At 36.1% G+C, this 18,630-nt stretch overlaps 1 protein-coding gene across 2 annotated transcripts; it reads right to left on the bottom strand.

The window, feature by feature from the left end:
• Positions 1-1,025: 1,025 nt before the first annotated feature.
• Positions 1,026-16,983, bottom strand: LOC145576593 (DNA repair protein recA homolog 1, chloroplastic-like). 2 transcript variants are annotated; one of them, XM_081634321.1, is made up of 14 exons: positions 16,690-16,983; positions 14,707-14,798; positions 14,385-14,460; positions 12,269-12,331; positions 12,005-12,134; positions 6,651-6,736; positions 6,426-6,551; positions 5,815-5,919; positions 5,664-5,720; positions 3,969-4,031; positions 3,802-3,878; positions 3,302-3,343; positions 3,150-3,180; positions 1,032-1,597 (listed from the first exon to the last, which is right to left on the bottom strand). In XM_081634321.1, exons 1-14 carry the CDS (start codon positions 16,885-16,887, stop codon positions 1,490-1,492), a joined length of 1,254 nt encoding a protein of 417 aa, XP_081490447.1. In that variant the 5' UTR covers positions 16,888-16,983; the 3' UTR covers positions 1,032-1,489. The 2 variants fall into 2 exon arrangements, with proteins under 2 accessions (XP_081490448.1, XP_081490447.1); XM_081634322.1 differs by lacking the exons at positions 5,664-5,720; positions 5,815-5,919 and having other exon boundaries at positions 1,026-1,597.
• Positions 16,984-18,630: the final 1,647 nt, after the last annotated feature.

Here is an 18,630-nt window from a genome sequence, read left to right as displayed (position 1 = left end):
AATTGGAATGCGACATCTTCGTGAACTATGCTGAAATCACGGGGAGTATTATATGCATTGCACTCTTTTTCCCTTCGATCAGGTTTTTATCCCACTGGGTTTATTCTGACAAGGTTTCTAACAGGGTAGTATACCAAAGCATATAATACAATATCGTTGAACTCTTTATCCCTAGCTATGGTTTTTATCCAATAGGGTTTTACCTGGCGAGGTTTTTAATGAGGCAACATATACCTTTTTTCTGTATGAGTATGGGCATTCAAGGGGGAGTGTTAGAAGATAAGGTGAATGCCAAATTGCCAATTATTGATTCGATTTTACAATACTCATATAAGTCCAAACCCTTGTGAACTCATATGGCTATATATGAGCATGTAATTATTGCACTCTTAGTAGATTACTCATGGCTATATAAAAAATGATATATAAGTGTAAATTGCACAAGTAAAAATAACCGGAGCAATAATATTACACTACTTTCATTTGTACATTTACTCTCCAATATCTATGCTATTGGTAAAATATTTAACACATTACAATATTTTAGATTATCACTCAAACCTAAGTGATTCTCTGTCTCTCCTCCATCATAGTTTCTCTTTTCTTTGTCAATTCTATTTTTTTTTTCTTTTTTTTATTTTTTTATTTTTTTTTATTCTTTTCTTTCTCTCTCTCTCTTCTACTTGTCCCTCTCTCTTCCTTTTGGCGTAACTTTGGAAATCATGTTCCTAATAATTTACTCCGTATTCTCTTGTGAATTGTAATAGTGTAGAAATTACATGATTACCCTCCTATATATGTCCTAAGGCCTAAACACCTATGCCCCATGTGCTGAGAACCAACTCCAAAATATAATTATACACTTACCTCATAATTTCCCAATCATTTTTTTTTTCTTGACAAACATAATATCCCAATCTATAGATCGTAACAATGCAAGAAGATGCAAATTATGGCATCATCAATCAAGATGCCAGAAGCATAATCTAGCATGTCAAGAGAACGTAAATTATTCAATTAGATTATTGGAATAAACTAAGCATTGCATTCCTTTACAAATCAATGTTGCATTGCTAAATACAGTTATCATTGCAATGATTCATCTCAATCTTCAGACAAAACATTGAGTTTTAATGTTACACAACAAAACCGACATGTACACTAATAACTAAATACTACAAGCACGCCCTAAACCAAATAATTACATTATATCCATCAAATATATCCTTTGATCCTTGTGTATAGTTCATTCCTGATCAACGATGGTAGACGGCTAGAGTCTCGGTTTGGGAACTGAGTCGCTATTGGATGCAGCGAAACAGCTAGAAAATCAAACCAAGAACATTCTTTGACCTTAAACAGCCATTGCAGTAGGTATGGCATTTAATTGTCTAACCTTCTTGGGTTCTGTAGTTGAGGTAGAATTGTTGTGTTTCAAAATTTCTTTGGGTATGATGTCAATGAATGCCAAATGATTCTTCATCTTGTGTCAATGCAACTCTTCAAAAAATTCTTCCTCCTGCTGTGGCAAGGTTGCGTTTCTTGCGTTAAAAGGGCTTGCCTGAACAATCCCCTCAGCCATCGAAGGCCGAACAACCTGCAAATTACAAAATTATAATGCACAATCACCAAAAGAAAAAAAAAAAAAAATCACCACCAAGCAGATATAATATTATCATCATTTGTACTTTGTGGGTATTGTTTAAAGAGAATAGAATGATCACGGTCCATTTCAGGCTTCAGATTAGCAAAAGTGAAAATGAAAACACGACTAAATGGTTGGCAGAAACTTCATGAACAATATTATAAACAGCGCACAAATAGCTGGGACTTCAATAACAATCACCTAGGTGCAACTGATAGTATTTAAACATTTGTCGAGTTCAAATGTTACAAGGCTCTTCAGATACCCTAACATACTCAGATGTGATTCTACATAATCTACAACTATAGTGCAGTGAAGAAAAAATAGTGCATAAAAAGACATGCCTAGGTGCTGAGGCATCAAGGTAATAGCGTTGAGCCGTTGAAGCAATTTTTTTTGGGCTAGGCAAAGCAATCTCAACGAAGCACAGCAGAGGCGCACAGCATTTTTATTCCTCGAAAATTTTATATACTTATTTAATGAAGTGCACTGAGGCCCAAAAAGGCACAGAAGGATCCTTAGCATCTCAGTGTGCCATAAGGCTCAACCGCTCAACACATTCTGGTAACTAGAATAAGGCCCCGTTCACTTCACCTTATTTTTGTTGAACTGAAATTATTTTTACTGAAACAAAATTATATTTGCTGATTATTTTTACTGAATTTAAATTAATTTTACTGAACTAAAATTAGTTTTACTGAACTAAAATTATTTTTACTGATTTTCTATTATAATTCTTCTTTAAGAAAATTAAATTTTACTGATCTAAAATTATTTTTACTGAACTGAAATTATTTTTACTTAACATTATTTTTTTAAGGTGAAGTGAACATGGCCTAACAACAGAATAATAATTCACTGTTTGCAGAAATGAAACAGGATTTTGAAACATCAAATGTTCGGTCGTTCAGAACCATGTCGATTCTTAAAAACCGAAGGATAAAAAAAAATTAAAAAAATAAACAATAAAAAGATTACCAAAAAAAAAACCTAATCCAAAGTAAAGATTTCATAAATTGTTGCAGAAATTTATAAGAACTGCTCTATGGTAGATGGAAATTTGAAAATATTCATCTGCCAAAGGGAAAAATAATACTCAAAAGGTAATCCCAGCAGAAGAAAACATCAAAATCCCAGCAATGAATATCAAAATACCCTCAAGGGATGATAGCATCAAGTAACAAAAAGACAAACTAAAACTTAATCTGAATTTTCTTTAGACGTGGTTCTTAACATCCACTGTCATAAGGACTCCAGGTGGCTGACCTACTATAGACAGGTTTAGACAGCTTTAAAGAACAGCAAATTATATTATTAGCTTATTTGCAATTTAACAATGAAGGCAACCTGGCTAAAAAAAAAGTAAATAAATAAACCGAAAATAAACAAAAAAAAGTAAAATAAAAATTGTTGAAGACCTCATCCAACAAAGTGGCAAGCAAGAAATTTTATATCCTCCTCAACTTCAGACAATATGTAGTGAATATGTTACAAGGAAACAAACCTGCTCAATCTCATCAGACAACTGAGGGTTCAATCAATCAATCAATCAATCAATCAAAGCCTTAATCCCAAAAGTGGGGTCGGCTAACATGAACCAAATTTGATTATTCCGTGTAGTCATCAACATAAATCAAGTAGTCAAGTTTATTGTTCTCCCTCAAAAATTGCAAAGCTCTGTCTCTTCCTTGTCCCAATCTTTTACAAAAATACCAGTAATCAAGTAGTCAGCAAATCATAAACCATCCATAATTATGACAATTTCTACAACCTCCATGAAGTTAATTCAATCAGTAAAATGTTGCATGCCTAGTTGCCTACTGAACATCTTACTGTTTGTAACGTTTAACATAATTCAAATGAAAGACATGTTTGTAAAACAGTCATTGTGTCTTCTTCGAAATTTGATCAATCTAAAGTCTACAATGATGGGCCAACTAATTTTAAATTATATCCTCAATTAGCTAATCACCAAAAATTACTTATAGCACATCTACAATCATGAGGATAGTAAATGAAGGTAGCTTGAACAATAAACTTGGCTATAAATTGGCTTGATTTGAGTTCAATTAAAATAAAACAAACACTGTACTACTCAAAAGGTTGAGCTAAAACAAAGAGCAATAGATGAGCATCAGATTGCAATGTGGCTGCACCTTTGATCCCTGTAGCTATACCATGAACCCTTTTTTGCCACAACATCTAATATTTCGGCACAATCCAAAATGCAACCCTGCATAATCAAGATGCATCAAAAATACAATTATTTGCACATATCTTTGTAAGATTAAAACAGTGGGAGAAATACTATTGTGATACTAACCAACTTACTCACGCCCTCACCAAATATAATCTCAAACTCAGCTTGTTTGTATGGCCTTGACACCTGTAACAAATGCACAAATGTTCAGAAGGTCACTTGTTCAAAATCTTCCTGCAGAAATAAATATACCTTAGCTACTTTAAAACATGTATCTGGAAGAATTAAATTCATTGACATACAGACAACAGATATACCCAACTACCCAACTTGAACATACAAAGAACAGAGTTCTTCCTTTTGCATTACATTACTTGCAAATGAAGAAAAATTAGTTGCTGAGATGAAGTTGCCTGAAAACGATCTTCAACGTTATAGAGCTTCATAAAGCAGCTTACCTTTCCATTTCTACAATAATCTAGCTGGAATAAAGAATAGATTCGGAGAAACCAAGAGATACTATGTAATTAATTCGAGAATTTTTCTTTTATAAAATAAGAAACAGATAGATCAAATATATATACATATACAAGAGGCCTTTTCCAGAATATTGGAAGTGTTGCATATGATTGCCATGTCACAATTTTTTTTTTTTTTAGAAAAAATAGAAAATAAATAACGTAAATAAAAAAGTAGGAATTTAAGATGATCATAATATGTAAACATGTTTCTACATATTTCCAAATTTCATAATCTTCATACCATTGGAAAGAGCTTCATGTTCAAATAAGATCAATTTATCATAAATGATACAGCGAGTAATAAGGTTATTTTGTAGACAAAAGACGATGCAACAAAAGTATATATATTCTTTATTCTTTTTGTCCGGTGCATTGCATGGGTTTAAGACTGGTAATAGTAATTAAATGAACGGATAACTGCTTACACCAAGGGGTCAACATATAGCAGTTTTGCGCGACAAAATTTCTGAGAAGATAAGTTTGAATTTTATAGGAAACAACTATATATTTCTACCTTTATTTACCCATATGATGATTTTACTTCTGCTGACAAATTTTTTATTGGAGTTGCTGGACTAGAAGTAAAGATATTAAGGCCAGTTCAGGTTTAACACATGATGCTAAGAGGTTCTTACTGGGGCTTATTTTGAAATTATATGATCGCGCTATACATGGCAAATATATGCCGCATGATTTATATCACCAAAAAGTACAGGCACCAAGTGCCAAGAACCAAGTTCCAATGCTTTAGCTCTTGGTTTGAAAACATGAGGTGCTTCAGGAGGCAATGGTTTGAAAACATGAGGTGCTTCGGGAGGCAAGGGATCCCAGGAGCCAAAACATGGAATTAGTATAAGGCAAGAGTGTCATGAAACAGCAACTTTTACACACTTAACAAAGGCTGCTTTTAGAGAGGGGAGAAAAAAAAATAGAACAAATAACAAGAAGAATGAAGAAAAGAAATTGTAACACAGCTTCTTCTACACCCCCTTACTTGCCCCTCATATCAAGAATTTAAATGGCAAACCTAACTCCCAAAATTCTTTAGAGTGGCCTAAGGAATGCTCCTCAGTGGACTTCCTTCAGCTTGATGAATCCAAGGTGTTTTGGAATTTCAGTTGAAGTCATAGAACTACAAGTTTTCGACAACTTTTTCCTTTTAAAAACCAATCATGAAAATGTTTTGGTTGATTACTCTGCAACCTCTCTGCTGCTTGTATGCCCTCTTTAGAGTGAAATTGGTTTATATAATCAGATGAAAAAAAGGTTCAACAATCGAAGGACTTGAGAAATTTACCTTGCTCTTTTGCACCCTAACACGGACCCGTAACCCAATATCTTCATCTCCTTTGACCTGTAAGAGGAATTTATAAGAAGGGCTCTTTGTATTTCCATATTAGACATAATTTAGTAGAATGTCTGAATAGATATAGAGGGGAAATTCTTACAGATTTAACTTTGCCAATAGAACGTATCTCAAGGCGAAGTGATGCAAAGAACTTCAAGGCAATTCCACCACTAGTCACTTCAGGATTTCCATAATACACACCAATCTTAAAATTTTCAATACAAAAAAATAGCCTGAGAACGAGTAATAAGTGATAGTTGGCTACAATAGTTTACACAGATAGTAATAATAACAAATCACATGTAAGGTGCAACCGCCTTTAGAGCTTAGAAGTTCTATAAGGGAGTCACAATGATCCAACCTTGACAGGCCTAATCATAACCTCATCCAGTTATTACAAAGAGACTATTCCATCAGACACTAGCTTAAAACAGAACTACAGCATAGTGATATATTGGTGGAGGACAGTGCAATGATAGGTACAACCAAGCTGCAATTTCATCATAAAACCAATTAAATTATCCCATTTTCCCTTGTTATTGGTGACTATAGGTTATTGACTCCGTTGCATATATATTGTAAGTTCACACACACAACAACAACAACAACAACAACAAAACCCCTCAATTTATCAAGATTGACAGTCTCTTTGACTGTATAGTGTCTATAACATGTGCATAAAAAGTGGCAAAAACCAATCTTATCAAATACCTTGTGTCGTATCTGATTCAAAAAAATGAGAGTACAGCCTGCTTTTGATGCATTTCCAGACATTTTACGTAAAGCTTGGCTCATAAGGCGTGCCTGCAAGCCCATTTGCTGCATTCCAATCTCTCCCTAAACAACAAGAAAGATGAAAGTCATACAGAAAATTCTGCACTCTACTGTAATAAACTAAAAACCACATAAACATGGTGAGAAACAAATAAAATATACCTCTATTTCAGCTCGAGGAGTGAGAGCTGAAACAGAATCTATACAAATCAGGTCTATTGCACCAGATCTGCACATGCGATCTGCAACTGCAGCAAAGAGAAGTCAATTATGCTACAAAAGATATAAAATCAAAACAGAATTATCTCCATTCAGCACTTAAGGGGCCATCAAAGACTTAAATTTCCAAAGCAAGGAAAAAACAGAGCATTGTACAGTTAGATAAAGCCATACAAAACTTAAAGTTAATAGCAAAATTTTACCTAGAAGAGAACACAAACCTGAATATCTGAGAGAACCTAAGGCTCCATTTGTTTGGAAGGTACACATTTTTTGCAAAATGACTCTATGGAAAATAATTTCAAAGGAAAATACAACTATTGTACTCAAAAAGTTACTAAAATAAATCAAAACTTGTTTAAATTAATTACCTCATATGTTATCATCAAAACTTTTAGGATTCAACATCTTTGGGCCATAGAATTACAAGGTCAAAAAGGAAGGGTAGTAAATACTTTCTCACAAAGTGATCTTTGAAAAATATGCAAACCCAATAAGTAACCACCTTTTGTCTTTGGGCCACACATACAGTGGCATAACATCAAAAGTTCCTAAATATTCTCCCCAACCTTGCACCAAAGCCACCAAGGGCCATTTTCTCATACGCTTCTTATTGCCACACTCATTCGTATTATTTTTTTTAATCTAAATTGACAAAATTGATGTGCCATAGTGCATATTAAATTGCCATATTTCTCTGAACCACTTATTCATCATCTATAGCATATTCCAGCTCAACAAGAAACAAGTATTGATACCCCAATAAATGACAAAATTAAATTTTTTACATCTCCTTTGAATTTCATAATTCACAATTTATGGTGTTGGGTTGACATCTTAATTTGTTTAGATCATAAATTGCATTTTAAAGAGAAAATGTTCAATTGAAGAATATGCAGACAAATACATATTGTGTTAATATATTGTAGAGTAGACCAACAATAAAAACCCTAGTTAATATCCAAAAAAAGTACCAACCATCCCAAAGACAAATAACTGGTATAATGAGAAAACGGAAGCATTAAAAATCTACACTAATACTTATAACTCCATAATTAAGATTTCAAGGTTCAATTTTTTTGGTTTACACTTATACTATAAGCATAGGAAAGAAAGGCGGAATTCATTACAGAACTAGAAGAGGTAGTGCAATAGACCGGCTTTAAGGGGGTAATTTGGTAATACGGGTGAGCCACAACCTATGCAGGTCTACGCTAGAAGAGTCAAACACAAGTATCAACAACACAAACAACAAAGAGCAAGGGACAAAATCAATTAAGAAGAGGAGAAGGAAAGAAAGCAACCTTAGTACTAGGATGTTTATTTAAGTTTTTCTATATTAGCTAAGTTTCACATGTTAAGCCTTAAAGTCATCCTTGACCATCTTAGTATAAGTAGTATGAGTAGTGTTAGTAGGAAAGCAAGGTGAGAACATTTTGGAGAGTTATGGCCTAAACCCATTATTGGAGAGTTGTGAGCTAAACTCACTATCAAAGATTGATAGCCTTAAGCTATTAAATTATTGTTTGTAACCCTTCCCACCATTATCAATCAATTTAAAGCTTTCACCTTTATTAATTTGCTAGTTAAAATCAGAAATTTGTGCTGTTGTGTTGATTTTCTAATGGGTGACCGAACTCAGTACGTTACACTTGGTATCAGAGCGGTGTTCCTGGCTGCCCGGTGCCGGAAACCACCACTACGAAATAATAAAAAAAAATACGATAAAATAAAAAAATGGTGTTTATTATTGCTGGAAGAGAGGCATCACAGCTTATGCAAAATTGGATCCAGGAGGGATTCGCATACATTTCCAGCAAGAGAGAGCGTGGAATTTCTGAATGACGAACGAAGAGTTCGATGTGAGCTTCTTCAACTTTCTGAGTTTAATGGAAGGAATTTGGATAACTGGGTACTTCAACTAGAGGATACTTTCCAATTTTTCCAGTTTAATGAGGAGGCGAAATTGAAGGCTGCCATCATTGGGCTTAGCGACAAAGCGTTGGAGTGGTTTGAATGTGAACACAGGTGGCTACCGATACGTGAATGGCGTAGTCTGAAGAGAGTGTTGGCGAGTTGTTTCGGCTTGTCATTAACAACGCCTTGGCATGAGCAACCAACTCCAGTTCTGCCACAATCAATCGAAGTGGAAACGAAGGTGTCACCTCAGATATTCTCAAAGGAGATAGAGGAAAGCACGGAGAGAATCATGTTCAAAGAAATTTGGACAAAATCGCTAACAAAGCTTCTTCTCCAATGAAGAGGAAGGAAGGAGATTCTCAAGCAAAATTGGAAGATGAAATTGAAAACGCAGATAATGAAGTGGAGGAGCAGGTACACCCTAGGTTAGAGGATGATAAGGGAATTTTTGTAGGGGGTGTTAGTGTTGGTAGTTCGGAAAACCTTGGCGGTGAGTTGAATTGCGTAGATAAGGTCGAAAACCTAAAGTCAGAGTTGTCGCAAGGAAATTTAAATCTGGTGGAAGGCAGGGAGATTTCGGTAGTGGTTATACCGACGGAGGTGGTTTTGTTGGTGGGCCTGAAGGTTTTGTAGAGGGTGCTCTCAACCCATTTGAGGATTATGGACTAAAAGGTGGTCTTGGTAGTGTCGTAGGGAAACCAACCAGAGTTTTCGGGTGTGGTGGTGCTGGTAGCTGCGGCTCCGATAGCGAATTTGGTGGTGGAACTCGTGAAATTGGGGGTGTTCTCGATACTATACGAGGGAAAAAGGCTGGTATCTTTTGTGGTGGTTGGTTAGGATCAGTTTTTGAGAAAGGTGGAGCCGATGGTAGTGGGTCTGGCGGTGGTCCGGGACGTATGGCCGGAAAAGGTGAACATGGTTGTAAGACCACCACAAGCGGTGGCCTGAACGGAGATAGAGGCGGCTTTGTGAAAGGAGGGTCTGGTGCGTGTGGATCTGGTGGTGGTCCAGGTTGTTGGTTCGCCGGAGAAAAAGGTGATGAAAGGTGCAGGGAATGATGGCAGAAGCGGCGTGGGTGGAGGCGAGATTGCCGGAAAAATTGAGTCATCACCATGGAGGGTGGCAAGAAGGGCGGTGACTTTTGTGGTGGCTTTACCGGAGGTGTTGTCTTGGTCGGAATAGCACCACGTTCTTGTGTTGGCGGTGGAACTGATGGTGGAGATTATGAAGGGTGGCGGCTGCTTAGTGGGTTCCAGAAATATCCAGAAAGAAAGGTGAAAGGGAGGTCCTTTCGGGAGTCATGTGTCGGCTTGGAGAGCAAGCCAATAGTAGAAGGAACTAGAAGGGGTGGAATCGTAAATATTAGGAGTGCTAAGGTGGCAAAATATGGTGACCATAGTGCTGACCATACAGATGTTAGGAGGCACTTTGTGGCACGTGAGTTGATTTTTCTCCATCTTAAACCCATTCTTAATCCCTTTAATGAGGTTTGGCAATTTTTTGGGCCTGCTGACATGAAGCCCAATTCTGTGTCCATAAAGCCCAATCTTTTTATCGTACTTATTTACTCACAATTCTCCACCCTTCAACCCATAGCTCTACCAATTCAGACTTTTGCCAACTTGACTTAAGCCTTCATACCAAATTATCTCTCATTTTCCCTCACCTTGCATAACTGTCATATCAATGCATACATCCCCTACTTCACCCAAAATTCAACTGTTTCCCATGACAAGCTGCTGCATTTTTCTGCTACTACGTTCAGGCTCATGAAGAGAGTAATATCTTACAGCAATGAACAAGCCTCTATGCAGCCCACTCTTATTTTTAGCCAATTCAAGAGTTGGATTAGAGATCAATGTTGTTGAGGCCGGGATTCAAGTGCCAATTATAAACCACCTTGAGGACAAGGTGGAACTTTAGGGGGCCGGTAATGTAATAGACCGGCTTTAGGGGGGTAATTTGGTAATACGGGTCAGCCACAACCTATGTGGGTCTACGCTAGAAGAGTCAAACACGGGTATCAACAACACAAACAACAAAGAGCAAGGGACAAAATCAATTAAGAAAGGAGAAGGAAAGAAAGCAACCTTAGTCCTAGGATGTTTATTTATGTTTATTTATATTAGCTAAGTTTCACATGTTAAGCCTTGAGTAGGGATGTCAGTGGGGCGGGTCAAGTAGGAGACCCGCCCCATCCCCGCCCCACTAGGGGCAGGTCAAGTAGGAGACCCGCCCCACCCCCGCCCCAGTGGGACGGGGATGGGTCTCAGTTTGGTGGGTGGTGGGGCGGAGATGGGGATAAAAACCATACCCGCCATGGGTGATGGGGCGGGGGTGAATTTTAGGTTATACCCGCCCCATCCCCACTTCATACCCGCCCCGCCGCACCCACCCTATTTTGTACCCGCCCCATCCCCACTTCATACCCACTCGCCCAACTTTGTACCCTCCCCATACCCATATCCTTATATATATTACATATAAATATATACTCCGTACTTTTTTACTATTGTAAATATAAATTAAGTAAAAAAATATAGTAAAAGTATAATACTTTGTAATAATAGACTTAAATTATAAACAAAAAAAAAAATGTGTAACTTAAAAATAATTTTTTTTTTTTAATTATTATGATGTAATATAGTTGTATTTAGAAGGTGAGGATTAGGTAGTGGTGGATATCCAAGTGGGGGGTGGGGTGGGGATGGTTTTGGGATTGTACCCGCCGGGGCGGGGATGGGGATGAATTTTGGACCCGTCGTGGGGATGGGGGTGGGGATGGGGATGAGAATGTTAGGCGGGGATGGGGATGGGAAAGCCAACATCCGCCCCGCCCCGCCCCATTGACATCCCTAGCCTTAAGGTCATCCTTGACCATCTTAGTATAAGTAGTATGAGTAGTGTTAGTGGAAACGCAGGCAGAAAATTGGTGAGAACCTTTTGGAGAGTTATGGCTTAAAGCCATTATTGGAGAGTTGTGAGCTAAACTCACTATTGAAGATTGATAGCCTTAAGCTATTAAATTATTGTTTGTAACCCTTCGCACCATTATCAATCAATTTAAAGCTTTCATCTTTATTAATTTGTTAGTTAAAATCAGAAATTTGTGTTGTTGAGTTGATTTTCTACTGGGTGACCGAACTCAGTACGTTACAGGTAGCAAGGGTTACCAAGGGTTACCAGAGTCTTGGTCGTGTCTAGTTAAGGCAATTGCTTCCTAATATACTAAGAAAGAGAGATTAATGAATAATTTAGGCAGAAGCTGAATGCGCTTCTGGACTTGACCTGTCAACCAAAACTCATACACAATGCTTTCCAAGGTACACAATAATGAGTAAGAGGTGACAATTGGTATTTTGGGATTAATATCTTACTCTCTAATGCCATCTCCCCGTTATCAGGCTGGCAAACAATTAAATTTTCAACATCAACTCCCAAAGATTTAGAATATGCTGCATCAAATGCATGCTCTGCATCAACAAGCATTGCATTTCCTCCCAGCTTCTGAAAAATACAAAAATAAATAACAAATAGATAAAAATAAAATAAATAAATCAATATCCTGAATAGCTTGTAACATGTGCTCTGTTCCATAAATTATAACTTGAATTGAAAATTATAAGAAACTCATATGCCACCTGAATTTCTGCAATTGCATGTAAAGCAAGTGTCGTCTTCCCACTACTTTCCGGTCCATATACCTGGGAACAAACCACAGCTATCAAAGGTATTCACTTAAAAACAAAAACAAAATTTATCTCTGTTTCTTCAAATTTTCATTTCCTACCGCATTTTGATCTCTATAAAAACTACCTTTTTCTTAATACTCTTGGTAATCTAAATTTTTCCTATGAAAAAAAAAAAAAAAAAAAAAAAAAAAAAAAAAAAAAGATAATGGTAAAAAAGAAGAAAAAGAAATAAAGAAGCAGGTTCTTTCTGAGATCCGTATAAGTTAGAGAGTTGTTTCCCAATTACAAGGTTTCAGTCTGTAATCAGGGAGGCAGACTGCAAACACATCTGAAAGGAATAAGGAATTAAATCAAAATCAAAAGATTTTTCCTATGTTTGAAGATACTGAACTTTTTACATGGAAATCGTCCTTTTAAGTACAAAGAGCCAATCAACTTTTCTTATCCAATTAGTTGCATCATAACAAACATCGATGTTGGAAGAAAAAACTACACAGAATTTTGCCAATTAGTTACCAAAGGTAACAAGCAATTACTTGTAAGGGAAAACGTGACCAAGTTTAATATTCTAACTTTCTAACTTTTATGATATTATCCCACTATGTACTCCCCACCCCACTTAATTCTTAATATTCTTATTTTCTTACACCTGAAACACAAGTTCTAGATCTAAAAGTTGTAGCTCTCTCCAATCCCCTACCCGGGTCTCTCATTGGAGTCATTGTCCACCAAATTTGAATGTTTTTAATCCATTACAGTTAGTTGCCAATCAATTTCCCCCTCACATGAGTCACACCATTGACAACGTCACAGTGGATGATAGCCTTGCTACCTTCTCTTATATAACTACTTTCTTCCCTCTGCCATCTATTATTGTCATTCAAGAGCAGTGATAAGGGAGAGAGCTTCGAGCTCCTCCAATGGCGGATTGTCTGGGTTTAGAGAGAGAAAGAGAAGAGAGAGAAACAGAGAGAAGAGAGAAGAAGAAGAAGAAGAAGAATTGATTTTGTATTAATTGTTGTATTCTGTTGTGTTTATTACAGCATTTATACTAGTAGAATCCACGTCAGCTTTCCACTCAAAAATCACCAATTACTCTAACTAACTCCTCCACTTATAACTAACTCCTTTACTAACAATAAAACTAATTTGCTATAAACTGTAACAAACTCTCAACATGACAAAAGCATGACTAATTCTACCCATATACGTCAAGCTGTATCAAGCAGGGTCCAAATCCCTTCCCCTGTCTCTAATATATGTTTTAACCCATTACAGTTAGTTGCCAATCAAATTCCCCCTCACATGAGTCACACCATTGACAACGTCACAGTGGATGATAGCCTTGCTACCTTCTCTTATCTATATAACTACTTTCTTCCCTCCGCCATCTATTATTGTCATTCAAGAGCAGGGTCCACGTCCCTTCCCCTGTCTCGAATATATGTTATACAGGAAAATTATTCCATGAGAAAAATGAAGAATCCGACATAAATATCCATCATGTGTCCATGTCATGTCAATATATGTATGCAAGGATAGATGTTTTGTAGCTTAGCAAGAAATTGCTCCATGAGTTGCTCAACAATGGGAAAGTTTATAATATTGTCAATGCAGCACAAGTTAAAAGATCAATACTTCATAACTATTAGTAGCACTATCTTAAGAATCTGCAATGTATAATTATTCAACGCTACCTCAAGGAGATTAAAAAGACATGAAGCACTAAGCTAGCAAGAAAAAAATAAAAAAATAAATAACATACAATAATTAAAAGGCCACAAAAGATAACCACTAAATTAACAAAAGTAAAACCATACTATACCAATAAACTAGTATATCTATTAAGCATTCCACCTAAGGAAAAGTACAGAAGCTTAAAGGGGCAAAGCCCTTGAACAATAAGGTCACTGACTAACAACCAATTCACAAAGAAAAGAAAAGGAAAATAGAAAAGGACAAAGCTATCATAGCATGAATTTTGGAAAACACAAATTCATAGACTGATGATCCTCTTAAAAGATTAATTCTAAGGAACTCAAAGAAGTGGGCAAGAATAAAATACCTCTACAATTCTCCCTTTTGGAAAACCTCCACCAAGAGCAAAGTCTAATGTCAAGCACCCACTTGGAAAGGTTTCACTGCATTGAAGAAACGGCATTAATCAATCTCCAACCTAGATCTGGGATAATGAAGGAAACTGTAATACATAATTAAATTTCATTTATAGAAAGTATTGAGTCAGACTTCTTAGGTGGCCATCTTCACATCCATGGATTGTACTCCCTACTCTCATCAATCCACACAGCCATGGAGCCACCAAGGCACCAATATGATTTTACAACATAATAGAAAGTAGGAAATAAAACAGAAATAAATAAACATACACCAAAGCTCCACCAGCACTGCCCAATCTTGTAACACTTCCTTTTCCAAAAGAACTGTTTATGTCGTTCATTGCCACTTCTAATGCCTTTTGCTGAAAGAGAACACAATGCTATGTAACTAGAGATTTTATAAAAAGCCATAATTATTCTGTAATACTTATGTTACATGACTAATAATTTTGTTATATGGAATATGGAAATGCATATGATCTACACTAGAGATTCATCACACCCTATCTACCATGTTTAGTAGACCCCAACCAATAGATATGCGGAGAGCATAACTGCTATATATTTCCACTCTATCTAAAGAAAATTCATGAAGTAAATTACTTTGACAAGTAGTTTATGCAATTAAAACAAGGGCAATTCAGGGAATTACAAGGGTTTACAGCTTTTTAATATAGATATAAAATACCTAATAATGTAATGTCATTGGATGTTGACACTAGCATCAGACTGGAGAATGAATACAAGAGTTTGACATGGGAATTTCTTAACTATAAGATGGAGCAAATTTGCAATCTGGACAATATGGGTAGAATATTTTGATATATTATATATATATATATATATATATATATATATATATATATATATATAAGGCTACACAATAGATGAATGATAAAAAGTCAAACCATGAACTTGCATAACCTAGAGAAATGTGCTTGCTACTTACTTCGTATTATGTTAAGTGTCTAATACAGAAAATTAACTAAAATGAAAAGTCTGAGCTAATAAAACTGAAGTAATGGGATAAAAGGAGTTGTGCTTTCTAACAAAAGTACACACCACAATCAGATGACCATGGTAATCTAATGCAATTCGAAAATAAATCAACCAATGGACCTACTAAAAGGCGGATTGCTTGGAACAATTGTTGAGCTAATAATTAAGTTGGCACCGCGCACTAGACAAGAGGGGCTGAGGGGCATCTAAGATGCAATCATAGACCACCTTCAGACTAAGCAACCAAAAAGGTATTTTGATAGGAACATTTGGAGTGTAAGGGAGGGAAAGTAAAGTGAGGGATATAATTTCCCTTATTTGAATAAGACATAGGGCACGGGAAGGGAAAGAAAACTGAGAGATCCATTCTCCTTCCCAATAAACCAAATCTCTCCAACAATTATTTGGAAGGAAAATGGAAGGCTACTCTCTCCCTCCCCTCGCATCCCTTACTCTTCCCTCCTTTTCCTTCCCCTCCCCTTTCCCTTTATTATTATTATCACCCAAACATAGTGTAAGGCTATATCACTAGAAGGGAAAAAAAAAACCCTAGACATAAAACGTTAGACCATAAAGGTCCAAAGCCCCACGGAGAGAATATTGCTTAATGGCCATACCAAACACTTCCTCAACTCGATACCCGCCAACATGAACACTTAGTTTGGATAGCAAGATAGAAGGGAAAGAAGGGGGGAATGCAAGGGGAAGGGGAAGATGGTTCCCTCTCCCTCCCTTCTCTTCTTTCCCCCGACCTCTTATGCAAAAAAGAGAACTTGTTCCCCTCTCTCTCTTTTCCATTTCCTTGAACCAAAATCAAAGTGAAAAATTATATTCATTCTGGAACAAATTATAATTGCTAGGAATTGTATGCCAAGATTGCCAACATCACACGACATTCATTGCATTAAGAACAATTACAAATAGTCATGTTCATTCTGGCACAAATTATATCACTTGCACTGTTGCACAACAAAAATACATCACAATTTCACAACACACTCCATAAGCCAAACCAGTTCTTTAGCTTAAATCCACGAAAAATAAACTACTCATATTAACAAGCTCCAAAACATAAAACCCAGAATTTAATTTAACTAATTACAACTTTACAGAAAACTCTACGCATAAAACATAGCCCTCAAAAAAGAATGGAAATTTTTTTAACTTCCATTAAAATTCCCATAATCTTCACAAGAAATTCAACATTCAAACAAATGGAATGCAGGATAAAAGTAGAAGGGAAAAGAAGCATACACGGTCGATGAAACGAGGGTCATTATCACCAGAAAGAACACCATTTAATTTGCCATTGAGTTCAGAAAAAACCCTGAAATTTTTGACAGCAGATTGTACAGAAAAACGTTGGGTATGGAATTGAGGTTTATGAGGAGTTGATGGGTTTAATATTGTAGGAAAACATTGCAAATTTGTTCGCAGCTTCAACAAATCCATTGAAGGATGAAGTAAGCCCAGGAGGGAAGTTGAGACAATGGAAAATTTTCAAGCAAGCTTACACAGAGGCATAAGGTGAGATTTTGAGGAATAAAAATTGAGCTAATTCAAGTTTATCAGTACGAGAAACAAATCTTGTTTATCTAGTGGCGACGTTGTCATTTTCTTTGGGAAAGTAAGGGCAATTCTGACAATTGCTCATAACTAGTTTGGGCAGATGTTAACTTCGAATTTTGTTGACGGTTAACTTGAATTTTGTTGACCGTGGGACGTCGTGATTCTTGTAACTTTCTCTCTCCTCGGTAAAATTTCTTTCTCCTCAGTAAATTTTTCCTCTCTGTCCTAAGGAATATCACCATTATCAGTTTATCACCATTGGAGTGAGTCGATCTTTGCACCTGTAAGTCGTGAAATGAGGACATGAGTCGATCTTTGCACTTGTAACCACTTGAACTTGGGTAATCCACCATTGTTTGGAGCGAATTGGAGATTTCTAATACCTTATTGCAGCTCATTGCTGGTATGGTTTTTAATGTTAATTTTCTATTTAAATGTCATTTGATTGTGATTGGGATATCTAGTTAGGGTTTTAGAATCAATTTTTTGCAATGTCGCGACTTCTAGTTAGGGGTTCTTAATTAATGTTATTATTTGAATGAATCAATTATTTGCAATGTCGCGACTTCTAGTCAGGGTTTCCGAATTAATCTTATTATTTGATTGAATCAATTTGCTTTCAATATCGGGACTTCTATTTTGTTTCCAAATTAATGTCGCTAATTGAATCAATTGTTTGCAATATCAGTGTCGTTCTGTCGTACTTTAAATTCATTATCATAAATCGTTATTGTGTGTTATTTCATCTGAGTTACATCATGCGAATATTAGATATAGTTTGCTAAATTGTGAGTTTGGTGTTCTTATGTTGTCTGAAGTATTTGTTATAAGGTAATATTGGACTGTTTATGTAACACCCCAATAATTCTCCATTTTTCCAAACCACTTAATTTAAATAAAATGGTGGAGAACCATTGGCATGTTACCGCCACGTGTTAAAACGTTAAGGCTTTATCAAAGTATTGCAGCGGAAATCCAACTTAAATCTTAAAATAATATAATTTAGAAAACCAATAAGTCAAAGCTTACAAATTGGAACCATAAAGGCCCTTATTAAACCAAACTAATATTTAAAATCCCAAAATATAATTGAAATAGTAAAACATAGATAAGTTCAACACAAAGAACGAATACTCTCAATCACACCAATCCCTTGACAATGCGTATGTCAAATCCCCAAACCTCACATCATCAAGCTAACCTGTGCAATACTGCTCCCCAATAATACAAATGTAATAATTGGATCATCACAGGGTCATTGAAAGGCGAAGGCCATGACCAAAAGAAAACACACACAAAAGCACACAATCAGCAAAGCTGAGTACATACAAGCTACAACGTACAAAACCTAACATGCTCAATTAATTAAAGTAAATAAACATACAAAACGAATTCATTAATCAAGACTCCACACTTAAACAATTCAATTGACTCAACATATTTAATAACCAATTCCAAACACTTGACTCTTTATATTTAGTTTGATTAATTTAATTTGGAGTAAGCAATAGACAGGTTGTCCAACCCACCAAATCATTTTGGTCCCAAATGACCATTTAAAATAAAAGTTTAGCGTAATGCAAGAACGGGCGCGACTCCATTCTCACAAAGTTAGTCTAGGATCCC

The sequence above is a fragment of the Chenopodium album genome, chromosome 13, assembly GCF_948465745.1.
Source record: "Chenopodium album chromosome 13, dcCheAlbu1.1, whole genome shotgun sequence".
In the NCBI taxonomy this organism is placed as follows: domain Eukaryota; kingdom Viridiplantae; phylum Streptophyta; class Magnoliopsida; order Caryophyllales; family Amaranthaceae; genus Chenopodium; species Chenopodium album.
Note: the sequence above shows the minus strand (reverse complement) of the source record. Positions and strands in the feature narration are given on the sequence as shown.